This window comes from Podarcis vaucheri (assembly GCF_965113315.1).
Source record: "Podarcis vaucheri genome assembly, chromosome: 1".
Lineage (NCBI taxonomy): Eukaryota > Metazoa > Chordata > Lepidosauria > Squamata > Lacertidae > Podarcis > Podarcis vaucheri.
The window spans coordinates 128,052,459-128,071,907 of NC_138759.1; the positions used below are offsets into that span (position 1 = coordinate 128,052,459).

General features: G+C 45.5%; 1 protein-coding gene across 1 annotated transcript in view; it reads right to left on the bottom strand.

Moving 5' to 3' along the window:
• LOC309525028 (aldehyde oxidase 4-like) overlaps window positions 1–19,449 on the bottom strand; it is an 83,573-nt gene that overhangs the window by 19,033 nt on the left and 45,091 nt on the right. Inside the window, exons 21-28 of the mRNA XM_082210367.1 lie at window positions 15,418–15,542; window positions 13,595–13,728; window positions 12,637–12,724; window positions 11,753–11,839; window positions 8,754–8,945; window positions 4,586–4,813; window positions 1,349–1,444; window positions 972–1,100 (exon numbers count right to left, since the gene is read on the bottom strand). Coding sequence (XP_082066493.1) covers window positions 972–1,100; window positions 1,349–1,444; window positions 4,586–4,813; window positions 8,754–8,945; window positions 11,753–11,839; window positions 12,637–12,724; window positions 13,595–13,728; window positions 15,418–15,542 — 1,079 coding nt within the window. The remainder of the gene's footprint in view (window positions 1–971; window positions 1,101–1,348; window positions 1,445–4,585; window positions 4,814–8,753; window positions 8,946–11,752; window positions 11,840–12,636; window positions 12,725–13,594; window positions 13,729–15,417; window positions 15,543–19,449) is intronic.

Below are 19,449 nucleotides of genomic sequence, written 5' to 3' on the forward strand. Positions count from 1 at the left end.
TCTTGCGAGTTCCTGCTGGTTTTTTCCCCTCCCCCCTTTTTCTAAGCCGCTAAGCCGCTTATCAGCTGATCCGATCAGCAGATAAGCCGCTAAAAGCCGCTAATAGCTCTAATAGTGCTAATCCGCTAATCCTTCAATGGGCTTGTTTCGCAAGACAAAAAAACCGCTAGACGAAGAGAATCACAGAACGGATTATTTTCGTCTTGCGAGGCACCACTGTGCAGGCGTAAGTCTGAACTCTCTAACAGCTAGAAAACGAGGCCCCATTTCAAATAAAGTTTGTAATGTTTAAATCCCACTGAAGCCAATTCTCCAATTTCAGTGTTGTTGTTTTTATAGTGCAACCAATACACATCTGGTGAGATGCAAGCCCTGCTGAGTTCACTAGATCTTATTTCTAGGTAAGTGGGCACAGAATGACAGCAGGACCTCCAGTGTGTATTTTTTAAGACTACAACTCCCATCACTTCTGACCACTGGCTATGGTGGCTGGGACTGACGGGAGTCCAAAGAACCTCTGAACTGCTGCAGGTTCCTCGCCCCTAAGCTACAACCTTAACAGCATTCAACACTGGCATCTGTTTACGCTGGGAAAATTCAGTTTAGAAAACCAAAACAAAGCCGTAATATTAAGTGATCCAGTTTACGGGCCTTGAGTTATCATCGTAGTACACACCATATATTTAAAGCACATGCAATGCGCATCTTCCTCCCAAAGCATTCTGGGAGTTATTGCATATTAGCGAATTGTAGCTCTGTGAAGGAGTAAAGTACAGTTTCCAATATTCTTTGGGGGAAGTTATGCTTTTTTAAAATGTATAGTGTATACGCAGCCACAGTGTGCCAGAAGAAGAGAACATACACAAAAGTATTTTGAACAAACCATAACAATATCAAAATATCAAAAGCCCCCTGAACAACAGAAAGAGGGAAATTCTCAGATAAGCAATAGCCACAGATAAGTATCTAACCTGGACTGCTTTCCCGTTGACTTCAGTGCCAATTGATCCTGCAGTGACCACCGCATTAGGTACTGTTACTGAAGTTGTTTCATAAGGATGTATGTAAGACAATGGTATCTTCAATTCGTGGCTGGCAACCTTTTAGTTTAGAAAACAAAGATATTGACCAGGGGTTAACAGCATAACTTCAAACCAACAGGGGAAAATAACATTTATAGTTGCAGTTAGACACATACAGGAGCAAAACTTGTTGGAAAATTAGTTATCTAGCTCAGAAAGTATAAACATTGAAACTTTTCTCTATTTTTAAAAACACAGATGTAAACTGGATCATATACAATTAACTAGCAAAGGAGTGAGTAGCTTTGTTTGATATTTCGTACTACCTGTAACATCTTGGTGTATATTCCTTGTCCCATTTCCACTCCACCATGGGACACCAGCACAGACCCATCCAGATAGATGTGGACCAGAGCTATAGCCTACAGAAAAATAACAAACTGATTATCCATCAAATCAAATCCTACTATGATTTGATACAGAAAAACATTTCAGGAGCCAAAGAAGATACTGTATTTTTCGCTCTATAAGACGCACCAGACCACAAGATGCACCTAGTTTTTGGAGGAGGAAAACAAGAAAAAAAATATTCTGAATCTGAGAAGCCAGAACAGCAAGAGGGATCGCTGCGCAGTGAAAGCAGTGATCCCTCTTACTGTTCTGGCTTCTGGGATAGCTGTTCAGCCTGCATTCCCTCCATAAGACACACACACATTTCCCCTTACTTTTTAGGAGGGAAAAAGTGAGTCCTATAGAGCAAACAATACGGTATATCCCACAGTGGCAGAAAAAAGGACACGTTGATAAGGTCCCAGGTTCAGTCACTTGATGAGAATTTGGGGTACTAGCAGGGTTAGGAAAGAACTCAGATGGAAAGCAGTTGCCAGTGATGGTACTGACTAGATGAGATTTTGGTCTGGTATTTTAGGAGCCTTCTTGAAGCCTGGCGACAGGATAAAGAGAACTGCTCCTTATAACAACATTCTTCAACTTTGAGTCCCTGGATAATGTTGGACTACAATTCCCAGCCAGCTTAGTCAACAATCAAGGATGATGAGCGCACTGAGAAATCTGTCATGTCTCTATTTAATTCAGGTGAATAGTAAATTTCCAATTCTTTTTAATGGCTGCACATTGCACCCTTGATCACATCCTTTCTAGATGGGGCACAAATCAAAAAGCTGAAACAATTCCCATCTCCGAACTGTTGGGGGGGGGGGAGAAATTGCCCCTGTGCTATTGTTAAAGCTATGTCTCACCCATGTTTAAAATGAATAGAAATACTCCAAATAAATAGATACTGTTATGAGTTGGGGGGGGGGGGCAGAGCCTCCTAAATTCTTAGATGTTGCAATTTAGCTAATATTTGGAATATTAAGGGAAGGTGCCAGCGCAATGTAGAAATACAGGCTATACTTGTTTTCCTGTTCAGGAGATGAGCTGATATAGGTGCCATTAAGAAAGGAAGGGGAGCAGAGTGTTGTTGTTGTTGTTTAGTCGTTTAGTCGTGTCCGACTCTTCGTGACCCCATGGACCAGAGCACGCCAGGCACTCCTGTCTTCCACTGCCTCCCGCAGTTTGGTCAAACTCATGCTGGTAGCTTTGAGAACACTGTCCAACCATCTCGTCCTCTGCCGTCTCCTTCTCCTTGTGCCCTCCATCTTTCCCAACATCAGGGTCTTTTCCAGGGAGTCTTCTCTTCTCATGAGGTGGCCAAAGTATTGGAGCCTCAGCTTCAGGACCTGTCCTTCCAGTGAGCACTCAGGGCTGATTTCCTTAAGAATGGATAGGTTGGATCTTTTTGCAGTCCATGGGACTCTCAAGAGTCTCCTCCAGCACCATAATTCAAAAGTATCAATTCTTTGGAATTCAGCCTTCTTTATGGTCCAGCTCTCACTTCCATACATCACTACTGGGAAAACAATAGCTTTAACTATACAGACCTTTGTTGGCAAGGTGATGTCTCTGCTTTTTAAGATGCTGTCTTAAAGCAGTGTTTCCCAACCTTTTTTGGGCAAAGGCACACTTGTTTCATGAAAAAAATCTCGAGGCACACCACCATGCCAGATGGGAAAAGGTCACTTTTTACTTATGTAAAAAAAAAATAAAAAAATAGTAACAGCATAGAAGGTAATGGTTAGGCTAGCATCCCTCTTCCAAATATGCTAGGTTTTTATTTGCAGGGACTGTTCTACATGGGAAAGCATTCAGCACTGTCATTCTCCCATCTGCCATCTGAATTGGTACTATTCTGGGTCAACTTACTCTGCTGCATGTGTAGATGAAAATGGCACCAAGTGTGGGGGAGGGGGCAGAACAGGTTTCAGATACAGGATATTAAGCATACACGTACTTCAGATTGAACTGGTTGCTTGCTTTGCAAGTTTTCATTTCCCAAATGACTGCCTTGGCAAGCGCAATACCTACCAGGCTCAACGCCGGTCTCGCGCTGCCACTTCCCGCGCTCTCAAGGACCCGGGAGGAGGAAGGCGTGAAGGGAATCCCGAAGGCGTGAAAACCTCGCGCATGCGCAGGCCTTCCGCCTGCGACAGCCCAGTAGGCCGGCCAAAGCGAGCGGCGATGGGATGTGGGAGGGAGCTCGCTCGCTGCCCCGCATGTGCATATGTTGGGCACATTACAGCCCCGTGACGTCAGCGCCACGCAGGCAGCCAGGCAGGCAGACGGCGAGAGCCCCGCGCTGGGCGGCCTCTCCTCGCCGCCGCCGCCCCGCCTCTCACCGCCCGACTCGCCCGCCTCCCTCCCACGGCACACCAGGCAACGTCTCGCGGCACACTAGTGTGCCGCGGAACACCGGTTGGGAAACACTGTCTTAAAGAGCAGAGTACTGGGACATTAAGAGTGATTGACAATGCAAATACTGTCCCCTCACCCACCACTGAGTAGTGGACAGAAGAGTTGGGAGGAGAAGGTTGCCCGGGTTGCAGGGGCATGATGTCACCACATGTAAAAAAAGGTGTCCTTTTTGCATGAAGCTTGGGCTGCGTTTAGCAAGGGTTTTGGGGAAGAAGCGTGGGGCCAGATGTCATGCGGGCTGGTAGAGGAGACAATGAGGTGGCATTTGGGCTGCCTTTGAATCCAGTGCTGATCCCTCTTGAGATGTGATGCTCAGAACCCTCTCTTCATTCAGACTCAGGTTTGAATATGTATAAATAAACCATATTTCTTAAAGACACTACAGTCTCCGCTGTGCCTTGATTTTCCAATGGAAACACAAACCCTGCCAAGACCCCTGGAATCATGCATTGTACAGCAGAGACTCAATACACTGGGGGAGTGGGGCAATGACCTGCAGCTAGACAAGTTGGCAACAGATCTGTGGATGGGTGTCCCACAGTTTATTTAATGGTAAGTGGAGATCTAGGAAGAGATGGACATTTGAATTGGGAATGTGGCACCAGAGGATAGAAGGCTTAACCCTTTCCCCCTGTGCCATTGTACCCAAACAAATTGTTGTTTGCCCTGTATGTTTCTAACAACTTTGACTGTTGTTACTCTGCTTTACTTTGTAGATGGGTAGATTTCTGGAGTATCAAAAAGCTTGCCTGGTGGTAATATGTGGTATTAAATCCAACCGAAAACAGCATAGGAATGATCTCAATCCCTTTCTTCTTCCAGTAGTTTTGCTTGTTAAATTCTTCTGCTGCTTTTCTCCTGTTGTAGTAATCAGACTTCTCCAGGCACTCTTTCCAACATGCGACAAGATTTGTAGCATCAACCTCTTCTTTGTAGGGAGTCTCAGATACTCCTTTGTACATGTTCATCCACCGGACCTTTAAAGGAGACATGCACGACACTGTTAATATCTTCCAAGTTCTTGTTACAGATAGGTAGCCGTGTTGGTCTGCCATAGTCAAAATAAAAAAATTCCTTCCAGTAGCACCTTAAAGACCAACTTAGTTAGTTCCTGGTATGAGCTTTCGTGTGCATGTATCTGAAGAAGTGTGCATGCACACGAAAGCTCATACCGAGAACTAACTTAGTTGGTCTTTAAGGTGCTACTGGAAGGATTTTTTTTATTTTTCCAAGTTCTTATAAGCCAAAACATTATACGTTCATTACAAAAGCTGTTGTTTTCCTGATAAAGAGGTTTTGTATTCAAAAAGTGTTGATTCCATAACTACTAGGCAACAGAAACGCCCCGTCACTGCATGCTGCAGTTACTTACACACAGAAGCCCTGTCCCAAAATCAAAATGATGGCAATCCTACTCCTGGGCTGGAACAACTCATCCACACTTGACCCACTGCTTTTATCTGATGAGACAGCATCTTCCAACACACCAGAGAATAGTAAACTAGCCTGGGAGGCCTGGGGCAGGCCAGGAAGTACAGAGTGTTCTTTCTCCAACACTTTGCTGTTTCTCCCCCCAGCAACTGCTACTTGAGCCATCTGAATCACTTGCCCCTAATGCATGGGTAGGCAAACTAAGGCCCGGGGGCTGGATCCGGCCCAATCGCCTTCTAAATCTGACCCGCAGACAGTCTGGGAATCAGCGTGTTTTTACATGAGTAGAATGTGTCCTTTTATTTAAAATGCATCTCTGGGTTATTTGTGGAGCCTGCCTAGTGTTTTTACATGAGTAGAATGTGTCCTTTTATTTAAAATGCATCTCTGGGTTACAGTGGTGCCCCGCAAGACGAATGCCTTGCAAGACGAAAAACTCGCTAGACGAAAGAGTTTTCCGTTTTTTGAATCGTTCTGCAAGACGAATTTCCCTATGGGCTTGCTTCGCAAGACGAAACGTCTTGCAAGTTCTTGTGAGTTTGTTTCCTTTTTCTTAAAGCCGCTAAGCCGTTAATAGCCGCTAAGCCATTAATAGCCGCTAAGCCACTAATAGCCGTGCTTCGCAAGACGAAAAAACCGCAAGACGAAGAGACTCGCGGAACGGATTAATTTCGTCTTGCGAGGCACCACTGTATTTGTGGGGCATAGGAATTTGTTCATTTCCCCCCCCTTCAAAATATAGTCCGGCCCACCACATGGTCTGATGGACAGTAGACCAGCCCATGGCTGAAAAAGGTTGCTGACCCCTGGCCTAATGGAAGGACAGGCCCTGATAATGTTATAGCAGGCAAACAACAGCATCAGGACTTTCAAAAACAAAAGCATAGCTTTCAAGTCTGGATTTTTAATGAGGAATTAGCACACCCAATTTTAATGGGTCTTTCTAACAAAACAGCCTGCAACCAGCGCTTAGTGAGCTCCCTTAAAGAACCCAGCAGGGAGACAGATGTGGACAAGACTAGAATTAGTTGGCTCTGCCTCTATCTACTGTCTCTGCCCTACCAGTCCCAAGCAGAACCAGGCACCACTGAAGCTTAAAGCTTCTGGCTGCATTCACAATATCCAGACAGTAGCCTGTAAGAGAGGGCCTATGTACCCTCACTCTGCATAACCAGCCCCCAATCTCAAAGTAAAATGTCTATGTTTTAAATGGCAAGATGTCACTGTGTTATGTACTGAGTTGAATTGGATCCAAAATGCAGCAGTCTGATTGGTCCTAGAACAATAGGATCCAAAATGCAACAGTCTGATTGGTCCTAGAACAATGCAGCAGTATGATTGGTCTGCAGGAGCCACCCAATCCAGCTCCAGATGGAAGTGAATCCACAACCTGATTGGCCTACAGGAGAATTCCGGAATTAGCCAATCACGTGCAGCCCATTGTGTAAATAATGTATATAAAGCAGATATTGTGGGGGAACTTCCATTCCTCCTCACCACTATGAGCTGAATAAAGAGCATGAAATCCACTCTCGACTCTGAGTATATTTCACACTGGCAATTTCAGAACCTTTCAGCACGTAACATGTGCCCCCAAAAGGCAAGTGAGTACTCCAAAATCAAGGAAGGATTGCTCTCAAAGTTAGCAGAAGTAGGATAATTTGGGGTGAAATCTACCAGCATTGCCTCACAAGTCTGTACTTTAAGTAGCTATGAAGAGTATTGTGTTACAGAAGGAGTAGAACAATATTTGCTGCTTCCGTAATGGTCTTTGCCATCCCTTTGTTCCCCAAAGTGAATTGTGTCCAAACTACCACAGTCCTGAGAAAGTTACCGCATTTACTCGAGTCTAATGCACCATCAGGGACGTGGATGGCACTGTGGGTTAAACCACAGAGCCTAGGACTTGCCGATCAGAAGGTCGGCGGTTCGAATCCCCGTGACGGCGTGAGCTCCCGTTGCTCGGTCCCTGCTCCTGCCAGCTTAGCAGTTCGAAAGGATGTCAAAGTGCAAGTAGATAAATAGGTACCACTCCGGCAGGAAGGTAAACGGCGTTTCCGTGCGCTGCTCTGGTTCACCAGAAGCGGCTTAGTCATGCTTGCCACATGACCCGGAAGCTGTACACCGACTCCCTCGGCCAATAAAGCGAGATGAGCGCCGCAACCCCAGAGTCGGTCATGACTGGACCTAATGGTCAGGGGTCCCTTTACCTTTACCTTTAATGCACCATCAAATCTAATGAGCACCTCAGTTTTCAGAACCTTGAAACCAAAAAACCTATTTGCTGGCTACTGTAAATGTGCCATTGAATCTAATGCACACCTTGATTTTCACAATGTAATTTGGCCAAAAAAGGTGCACATTAGATTCAAGTAAATAGTTGACTTCAGTAAAGGAAGTCTGGAGTGTTTCAGGGGGAGGGGATGGTTTAATTCTGATACGGATTATGTAGGACTTGAAAGCCTGCAAACCATAGTTTTACCACATGAGGGAGTGTTTGTATAATCTTTAACCATGGACAATTTTAGTTTCTTCTAATAAACATCCCAGGTAACTTGCAGATGACTTGCTTACTGAGCATTCACCATGATTTGTTTGCACAAAGTTTTCAGCAAGGTTATATGATGTTGGCTGATTATTGAGCATTCGTTCTGATTTGCTTGCAGGGAAGTTATATGACATCGCATCAAGCAATTGTTTCCACGGCAATTTCCCATCCAGTAAAAGTCAATTTTGGGGGGAAGCATGGGCGTAGCGGGGGGGGGGGGCAGCTGCCTCCCCTAAATCAATAAATAAATAAAATTAAAAAATAAATAATAAATAAAAATAGTTAGCTAACAGGTTGTGCCTCCTCCCCTAACAAAACCCCTGGCTATGCCCATGTTGAGTAGCTTTTGTTTTGTTTTCTTCACAAATCTACTTTAATCACATAACCTGAATTTGCCAGTATGTGACTGAATCCCACCCACAAAATAGGAACAGTCTGGGAAAGTCCCTGATTAGAATAAATTTATGCCCAAAGAAGGAACAGTAACGATCCAAATACTGAATCAGGTGTGACCTGAAGCTTATTTTCATTCTTGGCTGATATTTGTCAGGAGTTTGGGGGTTATGGCCAGAGACACTTGGAGGCGGTGGCAGGGGGTAGGGGGAGGAGGCAGAAGATCCGGCTGGCTTGGTACAGCCTCAAAGGGGGTCTAAAATTTAGACGCTTGTTAATTTTTTGACATTTCATAAGCCAACTGAAAAGAAGCTGTGGTGGTGGTGGCCTTAAGGGGCATTTAGAGGGAGGAATCTGCTGGCACAGTAAGGGTTAAGCCCCCCTCCTTTCTGCCAATCCTCTCCTGCAAGTGGAGACTCACAATTATTATTTTTTTGCAAATGCAGGGTTGGGAACATGGATTTGCCGTGATAACGTGGTATTGTACCCAAATCACAGTACAGAGCTCCTTGCTCAGCACTTCCTCTGATCGTTCGTTCATTTACCTGGTCATGTGGCAAGCCAAGGTGATCTGCCACAGCTGCCACCCACGTTTCTGCAGTAAGGGCTGCCTGTGGGAATCCAAATCCTCGAAAGGCGGTGTTCGACGGCAAGTTAGTCTTACAGGCCCATCCACGGCTTCGGAAGTTGGGGATATCATATGCGTTGCAACTCTTTAGCACAACGTAGTCTATTACCTAATGCATGGGGATAGATAACAAACCTGTTAATCACGAGTACTGCGTCTTATGGAGTTGAATGTGGCAAATAACTGAATTGTGCGTACGCCTGGATGCATGTACAGTCGGGTTCCATATTTCTTTATCCACAGAGCAATCCAAGGGCTTGTCTACACTGGAGTAAAATGTACACATGCCATTAATGTATCGGTGTCCACATAAACATCCTCTGCATCCCAGTATTGTTTCCCTACTTTAAATGTGTCCCCACCCCCCCAATCCTGGCCATTTCCCAACCTTCCAAGGATTGAATAAACCCACATTTAAAGAAGGAAAGTTTAGTAGAACACTGGGATGGGGAGGACATCATGTGGCCATCCCTTTATTAATGTAGGCAAAACAGGCAGGTGCAAATTCACATTTTTCATTCCAGTGTGAACACAAGCTCCAAGACTAAAGACTCACCCTCACATCTACTGTATTTGGGTCAGTGTGGACAAGCCCCTGGAGATGAACGCCTGAACTATCCCATGGTCTAACTGGTTCTATTGACTCTAAGGCAGGGTGGGGAACATGTGGCTGCCCATATGTTGTCCCTGGATGGACAAAGGACAAATCAACATAGCTGTCAACTTACAGATTTGAAAATAAGGGACCAGCAGCCTTGAAAATAAGGGACCAGCAGCCAAAATAAGGGACCTGCAGCCTCACCTGTTCCAGGCACTCCAGTCTTCCTGTCCTCCTGCAGTCTGGTCAAACTCATGCTGGTAGCTTTGAGAACACTGTCCAACCAACTTTGTAACCAGAGGTTCAACTGAATAGAATCTGAATCACATGCACCACAAGGCCTATGCAGCCTCAACTTAAGATGGCTCCCTGGCCTGGCTTTGCACTGCAAAGTTTGCAGCAGCACGTGCAACAAAATGGCGTCCAGCATTCAAAAAACCCCTCAGCTTGCATTAGCTAGCCACACACAAGGCATGCAAGCTGCACCCCCCAGTCATTCTTAGACTTCTTATTGGGTGAGCAACACAGCCAAGCAACACAGTTGGAGCCTCCCTCCTCCCTGGCTGGCAGGGAGGGAGGGAGAGGAGCTGCTTCCTTTGAAATTTAAGGGACATCATTTAAGGGACATTTAAGGGACATCCATCATTAAGGGACAGCAGCGGGACATGGCGCTGGAATAAGGGACTGTCCCTTCAAATAAGGGACACTTGACAGCTATGCAAATCAATGGCCAGGGAAGATGGGGAGTTGTAATCCAGCAACAGCTGGAGAGCCCCAGGAAGGGATGGAGGAGAATTTTGTTTGGTCCATATTTTAGGCAAACTGACCTAATTTGCAATTCCTGGCCACAGAGTACAACATAATTATCCTTTGGATTTTGCACTTCTCTGGATTTTGTTATAAAGCTATTGGCTCAAAATGCATAAACAAATGCTCTGTATCTGACATTGAAAAGACAACAAAATGGGCAGCAGGCAAGACTCTCTGAGGAGGGCATTCCACAAGTGGGCACCAGCATCAAAACTGGAATTTACTTCTCAGTAAATATGCATGAGACCAGGCTATAAGTCTTGTAATCAGGGTTACTTGACTTTGTACTTAGGAAATCTATCTATCTATCTATCTATCTATCTATCTATCTATCTATCTAGCTATCATCTATCTATTTATCTATCTATCATCTATCTATAGATATATCTTACAAATATCCTTTATTAGGCATAGCAAACCACACATTATCAAACAGACACCGCATACAAATTGTGCAAAATACGACCTCAGCATAACAAGGTTTGCCCCAGTCAGATCTTTAACTCCAGAGAAAATCAATTTGCATAAATAATACAATACAACACTACCACATCACCGATCAATTAAGAACCACTAAATCTCTTTATAATGGCCCAGTCTTTCTACATGGACAGCACTCAAAAATTCAGCCACTATTAAAGTAATTTGATCATTCCTGTCTGAAAGCAGGTCCTGAATCGTTGGTATCATAGAATTCAGCCTATTGAGTTGTAAGGCCTCTAGTAATTGTCTTCTGGCATAAATATCAAAATCACAAGAAAATGAAATATGCTCCAAAGTATCCGGATCCTGTTTACTACATTTGCAGAGACACTCTGATTATGGGCGTCACATTCAAAACACCTGTAGATGGCACTTCATTCTGTGAGGAGACATTCTCTCCAGCTACTAGGAAAAAGCTACCCAAGCTGGCTTCAAACATTGCTGTTTTTTGGAACCTAGTACACCACCTAAATCAAGGGACGCGGGTGGCACTTGTGGGATAAACCACAGAGCCTAGGACTTGCCAATCAAAAGGTCGGTGGTTCGAATCACCGCGACGGGGTGAGCTCCCGTTGTTCGGTCCCTACTCCTGCCCACCTAGCAGTTCAAAAGCACCTCAAAGTGCAAGTAGATAAATAGGTACCGCTCCAGCGGGAAGGTAAACGGTGTTTCCGTGTGCTGCTCTGGTTTGCCAGAAGCGGCTTAGTCATGCTGGTCACATGACCCGGAAGCTATATGCCGCCTCCCTGCACATGCGCGAGCGGCAAAACCCGGAAGTAATGCACTCCTTCCGGGTTGCTGCAGAGCGCAACCTGAAAATCTTCATCCTGAAGCATATTTAACCCAAGGTATGACTGTATTGATAATGAGGGCTGTGACTGCGAGAGAAAGTCTTGCTTAAGGCTGCCTAGTAACTTCATGTCAGAAATGAGATCCAAACTCTGAAATCCCGTCATGCGTGAAGTATCCCTTTCTCATTCCATTTTCCACTTGCGAATTCAACGGGCTGCCATGGAAAAACTTACCAGTTCTGATTCATCAGGTGTACACCCGCCATTTACGTAGAACAAAAGATCAACAGCTTTGATTTTGCCATCATTCGTGAATCCCACCTAAAAATTCAATAGCGTATTGCAGTAGTTAAGACACATCAGACTCATGCTTCATTCTCTGAACTGTGTGAATTTATCTTGGAAACCACTGGTGTCTCTTTTAACTTACTAGGTTTCCTTGGAAAGGATAAATCTAAAAAGATGCTTGATGCCTGCCACCTATCCTGTACAGCCCAACACACATATTTCCCTTTTGACCATACCATGCACCCCCGACTTCTGCAAGGTATTAGTGCCTTGTCTAGGATTGATATTACAGTTACTCATTTTGCAATGAAGGGAAAGCCAAAAGTGTTTTAATAAATAAATGAATACTTTTGGGTCAAAATAATCCTCTTGGGGAAAAGTAGGGAGAGATACCTCAAGGCAGGGGTCTGCAACCTTTAAGACAAAAAGAGCCACTTGGACCCGTTTCCGAAGAAAAAACAACAACTGGGAGCCGCAAAACCATTGTGACATTTAAAACAAATATATCTCTGGAGCCACGATCTGACAGCGGGCGGGAAGGTGACGTCGGGATAGTGCGTGACTAACGCACGCACCGCCCCCATGCGACGTCACAGCCAGTACAGCGCCCACCACAGTGGGGAGTGTCGGGGCGCACAATGCGCCTCCTCCCCTCGCTAGTATCCACCCCGGAGCCGCAGCAAAGATGTAAAAGAGCCACATGCGGCTCCAGAGCCGCGGGTTGCAGACCCCTGCCTCAAGGACTTAGCCCAGTGGACGTGCAAAATCTAGTTCAAAGCATGGGGAAGTTTTGCAAGTCACTGAAGCTTGTAAAAATAAGTATTACTTACTTTATATTGCCCCCAAAGAGGATGTCGACCTCCAGGTATTATCATGTCATCATCTCGCTCCATGATAAAACGGACCGGGCGGCCAGTTCTAAGCCAAACAACAAAGACTTAGGCTACCTTAAAGGTAAGCTGTTAGCAGAACCAATAGCTCCACAGACATCCTGTTTGTCTGCTCTTATTTAGCATTTTGATCTGTTTACAGTGAGGTTATATGACAATAAGCACTCATGCTGATTTGCTTGCTCGGTGTTTATTCATCTTCCTGTTAAGCATCCATTCATTCTACACTTTTCAGTGCATAAGTTGCACCAGGGCAACAGGGTGCTTTAATCTGCTTTTATTGTACAAACCTAATTTCTAGTATGTACCACGTGGGTGGCGCTGTGGTCTAAACCACAGAGTCTAGGACTTGCCAATCAGAAGATCGGCGGTTCGAAACCCTGCAATGGGGTGAGCTCATGTTCCTCTGTCCCAGCTCCTGCCAACCTAGCAGTTCAAAAGCACGTCAAAGTGCAAGTAGATAAATAGGTACCACTCTGGCAGGAAGGTAAATGGTGTTTCCATGTGCTGCTCTGGTTCGCCAGAAGCGGCTTAGTCGTGTTGGCCACATGTACGCCGGATCCCTCGGCCAATAAAGCAAGATGAGCGCTGCAACCCCAGAGTCGTCCGCGACTGGACCTAATGGTCAGGGGTCCCTTTACCTTTACCTTTAATTTCTAGTATGTCCTTGAATCTCTCCTGCAAAATACTGACCCCTGGAGGCAAACAATAAGTAGATGCTGACTGGGTGCTTTTGAGTTATAAAACATGCACGCCCTGTCATAAGCTTTGTGGGCATTGCCTTTCCTTTTGGAAAGCACAGAATGTCTATAAAATTCTATTGTAAGAGATTTCGTATATAAAGGCACTTGTCGTTTTAGTTGCTTTCAGTAAAATCACAGACAACTGCAACACTTACTTGTGTGCAGCAACTGCTGCAGCTGCAGCAAAAAATGAAGGTTTTGTACTCTTTCCCCCAAAAGCTCCGCCAACTCGCCTTGTGTGGGTCATGATCCTATTGGCTTGAACATTTAATGCTGAAGCCACTGTTTGCTGCAAAATAAACAAAATAAAAGCATTTTCAGGTTGTAAAAAAGCCTAGTATTTCCCTAGATCATTAATAGCATGTTTACTCCAGATGTACATACAGTGGTACCTCTGGTTACGAACTTAATTCATTCCGGAGTTCTGTTCTTAACCTGAAACTGTTCTTAACCTGAAGCACCATTTTAGCTAATGGGGCCTCCTGCTGCCGCCACCGCACAATTTCTGTTCTCATCCTGAAGCAAAGTTCTTAACCCAAGGTACTATTTCTGGGTTAGCGGAGTCTGCAACCTGAAGCGTATGTAACCTGAAGCGTATGTAACCCGAGGTACCACTGTATTTAATTTCATCTCCTTGCATTTCCTGTACATACCACAGAGCCTAGGGCTTGCCGATCAGAAGGTCGGCGGTTCGAATCCCTGCGACGGGGTGAGCTCCCGTTGCTTGAACCCTGTTCCTGCCAACCTAGCAGTTCAAAAGCACGAAGTGCAAGTAGATAAAAGGTTACCGCTCCAGCTGGAAGGTAAATGGTGTTTCCATGTGCTGCTCTGGTTTGCCAGAAGTGGCTTAGTCATGCTGGCTACATGACCCAGAAACTGTACGCCGGCTCCCTCGGCCAATAAAGCGAGATGAGCGCCGCAACCCCAGAGTCGTCTGCGACTGGACCTAACGGTCAGGGGTCCCTTTACCTACCTTTTGTCAGCCCAATCTTTTAACTGAAAACACTGCACAATTTCCAGTATATTCTGGATAAAACATGCCTCCCCCCAAAAAAGTCTGGCTGGTAGGGAATCATTGAGATGGCTTTGTGCAGGAGACAGATTCTGCTACAACAAATTAGGAGAAAAAGAACCACTACAGTCATACCTTGGGAAAAATACGCTTCAGGATAAGTATTTTCGGGTTGCGCTACGCGGCGACCTGGAAGTAACGGAGCGCGTTACTTCCGGGTTTCACTGCTCGTGCATGCGCAATCAAAATGATGTCACACGCATGTGTGGAAGCGGCAAAACACGACCCGCGCACGTGCAGATGCGCAGTCGCGTCTTACATTCTGTTCAGGATGCGAACGGGGCTCTGGAACAGACCCTTTTCACATCCTGAGGTACCACTGTACAGTGGTACCTCAGGTTACATACGCTTCAGGTTACAGACTCCACTAACCCAGAAATAGTGCTTCAGGTTAAGAACTTTGCTTCAGGATAAGAACAGAAATCGTGCTCCAGCAGTGTGGCGGCAGCAGGAGGCCCCATTAGCTAAAGTGGTGCTTCAGGTTAAGAACAGTTTCAGGTTAAGAATCGACCTCCAGAACGAATTAAGTTCTTAACACGAGATACCACTGTGCTGTCAAACAACAGCAGCATGTCTATGGAGAATGGATACACATGATGAAAGACAGAAATTCAGCATGTGTGTATATGTGTGTATATGTATTTTTGTGTGTAGAAATAAAAGATGACAGCTACCAAAGGAACAATGACCCTGGGCGAGTGCCCGGAATCCTCAGAATCTTGCAGAGTGAGGGTGGCACCTAACTTTTGTATCAATACAAATGCTGTTGTTTTTAATTACAAACATCAACAACTGATTACATCCAGTTTAAGACTCTTTTGTGCCAGTGGGGTCCATCTCATGTGTACTGCTGAAATAGTTGTGGAGTTTCCCCACGCTAGCAGTCAAAGACTTGAGTTGCCTCACCTGGACTTTCGAACCATATTGGGTAGACGTATATATATCCATTTCCTTATCCTCTTTTCTTGGAACGACAAACACGCTGTCTGTTTCCAGGTAAAAATGCTCTTGCCCTCCGACGTGGATTTCGCCTGTTAAAAAACAATTGCATGGCTAATTTGATTAGATTTGTACGTCACCATACTATGCGGCACTTCATTGCATGTCTTAGCCTGTAGGCTTCATAAAAGGGGATGGTTAAGACAGCAGGAACAACAAACAGATGAGGATATTTCACCCCTTCCCATTGCAAGAATCTCCTGACAGTGTTTTAGAGAGGAGGTGGGGATTTTGCTCATTACTTATTCTGCTCCAGCCTGACTTCAAAGAGGGAGTCTGAGTGTTATCTGTGTATAGATAAGGTCGCTGCTCAAGCAGCTGTAACACTCACGCAGTCCAGCGTCTCCTGTTAGTCTGTTAGTTAGTTTTACAGTAGCTGTAGAGAATAAAAGAAGTTATTCTCCGAAGCTGTCGTTCGAGTGGTTCATGCTCTGCTGTGCTCCGCTGACTTTTGGAAGTGAGTTTGGTGCTCACAGCTCTGAGTTGTGAGTCCACAGCACTTAGACCTGATTCCTGCGTGGAAGCTCTCTGGAAGTGCTATCCCAGCTCACCTGGCCCAGTCGGGGCTGAAGAGGTTGAGCCCAGTCGGTGGCACTGGCTCAAAGGCAAAGCTGACAACAGACGTTTCAACAGATGGTAGAGAGGCACTGAAGGGCAACCAAGAAGAGCCCCATACAAAACAAAAGATGAAAAACTACTCAGATGACTAGACTGGTGTGGACAAGAGGGGAGCTGATGAGTTTATACAGTCGTACCTTGGTTGTCGAACTTAATCCGTTCCGGGAGTCCATTTGACTCCCGGAATGGTTCAAAAACTGGAGGAGCTTCCTGCACTCAATCAAAGCCGCAGAAGCCCTGTTGGACATTTGGCTTCCAAAAAACGTTCGCAAACCAGAACACTCACTTCCGGGTTTGCGGTATTCAGGAGCCTAAACGTCTGAGTACCAAGGCGTTCGACAACCAAGGTACAACTGTGTGTCTGTCTAGCTTTAGGAAAGGCTTTGAGTTTCTGTTTTCTCTTTGAGGCATCCGCAGTGCTTTTAGTTCTCCTTCTTCTTGGAGGTGAGGTGGTGTGCTATGCAGCTTTTCAGACTACAGTATTTCTCTTTCTGTGTGAAAATAACAATAAACATATTTTACAAAACTGGGAATGGGGAGAAGAAGCTGCAGTCCTCATTCCTGGTAGTTCAATAGGGCTTACATCTGAGTGGTGGTTTTTTCATGTCTGAGAATAATAAGTGTTACGGAAGGGGGGGGGCATGTCTTCTTCACTACAATATATTTGCTCAATTTCTCTAGGACTCCATCACCCCTCCCCTGTCCTCCATAATCTCTCAAGTAATCCTGTCAAAATCACTCTGCCAAACCTTTCCTCGGGCAATGCCAGGTGACAGACTATGTGTACATGGACCATTGTCTTCTCAGGATGTGCTTATCTGCGCATATCTCCAGCTCTGCATATTCCCCCCTCCCTCCTCCATATGTTAATCCAGTGTAACCCAACCTCTCCTTAATGTATTCATGATGTAATCTGTGTAACCCAACCTTTCCTTAATGTATTCGTGATGTAACTGGGAGGTATTTTGCACTGTATTCTGGGACATGGAGGGAAATTTCAAAAGTTCATGTCACCCCCTTTCTCGCTGTTCAATCTCGCCTTGAACCTGTTGCGCAATAAACTTGGACCTTCTGCAGTTGCTCCTGTGTCCGGCTGAGCTCATTTTCTTCCGCAGGGACCCACGGACTTAGTCCGATGAGCTGGGTGGCAGAGTAACCCCGCACCCAGATTTTAGCCGTAACAGTTGGCTGCCCAACGTGGGGCTTGCGGTTCTCCCGAGCTGCTGACTGGGGGCCCCGAAATCTTCAGCCGGCTCCAGGCCATTTTGCCTGGGAAGATCCTTTTGGACCCCCAGCCATCTTCTGGGCGGTAATCGAAAGCCCTAGGAGTTCAGCCGGGGAGCAAAAGAGGGATCCAGCCGGCTTATTCATCGATCCCGGGATCATCATAGAAGACGCGTGAGTATAAGGAAAAAGGAAAATCCAGTGCACTGGTGGGAAGGGGGTGGAAGTCTCCTGGCAACTGAATTCTCTGCCCTCCTCTCTATCGCTCCTTCTTGCCTTTCTCTTGGTCCGGTTAGTGAGAGAGACCGTGGACCGCTGCTCAACCCGAAAGGGGGGTTCTGAGCTCTATCCCTTTTCCTTAAAATCTCCAGCCAGCCGCACCAATTGGGAGCCCGAAAGTAAGACGGAGAGACCCGACTTGAAAGATAGCCGACTCTCTGCAACGGGCATCCCAGTTGAAAGCAAGGGGTTGGAGCTCTCTTTCCGATCTTCCCGAGCGTCCTTTCTAGGGGGCAGGAAGTGGTCTTGCTTTCTATCCCAATCCCAGCCGCACTGGTCGAGCTACATACCACGTGTACTGTAAGCTCGCTTCCGAAAGCAAGGGGGATTTTCGACCCGAAATTCTATCCAGGGACCACCCGATCTGGCACTGCATGGCGCGGGCGTCCAGTAGGGCCCCTTTTCCTGAGATGTGACGATAGGTAGGAGGTTGCCAGGAGGGATAGCCCATGAGGAATTGGGCAGGACCGGCAGAGTGGAAAGAGACCCCAGGTTACAGGAAATAAGGAAATAAGGAAATAGGAAATGGAACGCAAGGAACCGGATAGCTAGAGCTCTCTAAAACCCACTAAGGAAGTTGCCAGGCAACTAGAAGCCCCTTCTCCTCTTTACTATACGTCCCTGTACTAAGCATACCAAACCCCTAGACATACCAATCCTAATCAACCCCTCTTTTTCCCCTTCTCTATCCCAGACACCCCCCCCCAAAAAAAAGAAAAAAGCAAAAAAAGCAACAACAGCAACGCATGCATCTATAAAGGGGTACCCAGTCAACCAAGCGTTGTGAGCCCTACCAGTCTGATTACCTGGTGGTGTGTTTGAAGAGGCAAGGAGGCTCATAAAACCATGTGGGACCTTCCTACTAATTTCACTTAATGAAGCCAAAGGTAGTGGCCCATCTCCTTGCAATAACCAACTAAAGGATGAGAATATATATGTTTACATGTTGTCTGTTATGTGTGTTGTCTGTTAATACATAGAATCATAGAATCATAGAATCATAGAATCATAGAGTTGGAAGAGACCACAAGGGCCATCGAGTCCAACCCCCTGCCAAGCAGGAAGATATATGAGAAGATGTATGTTTACATGTTGTCTGTTATGTGTGTTGTCTGTTCCTTCTGTCTCTGGCAGACTGCCTTTCTTAAGTGTGCATAGTTTAAACTGCAAGCTTGCTTCAAAATTTAAATCTAAGGAAGCCATGCTGGATCTTAGCAGTCCTAAATAAGACAAAAATTGAGAATGAAGTGTGCAAATGTTTACCCCACCTCTTGCTTTGCCCCAACTTTTGAGATTGTGAGTCTACAGTCTTATTTTGGAAGGTGCTGATAACCTAATGTTTCTGCTGCAAAAGCCTAGTTGAGCCAACTGCTCTCTCAAGCTAAAATGCAGTGTATGTACTTCATTAAGCATATGCCTATAAAAGTATGGTGTTCATTCAAAGAAAAATATTTGAATCCAGTTTTAACTTTGATTTGGTTGGACAGAAGAGTTATTGTAAGGCTCCTGATATCAGTCTCTATAAGACTTCATGGCCTCTTTTGTTAGAAAATGCCCCCCCTCCCCCTTGTTTCACTCTGCCTCTTTCAGTTGTTTTCCCCCTTCTTACTTCTGTGCCAGGTAAATTTACTCCCGAGTAAGCTTCCTTTAAAGGAAACTGCAAAGAGGGGAGGGGGGCAACACTCGTGTATTCCCTTAAAAAAAAATCAAATCTAAGGCTGCTTTAACTGTGCTTTATAAGAGATCCTCTCCCTATCTTACGAAAACTGTTCACTTCAATCTTCCTTAAATATCATTTCAAACTCACTCAAACTATCT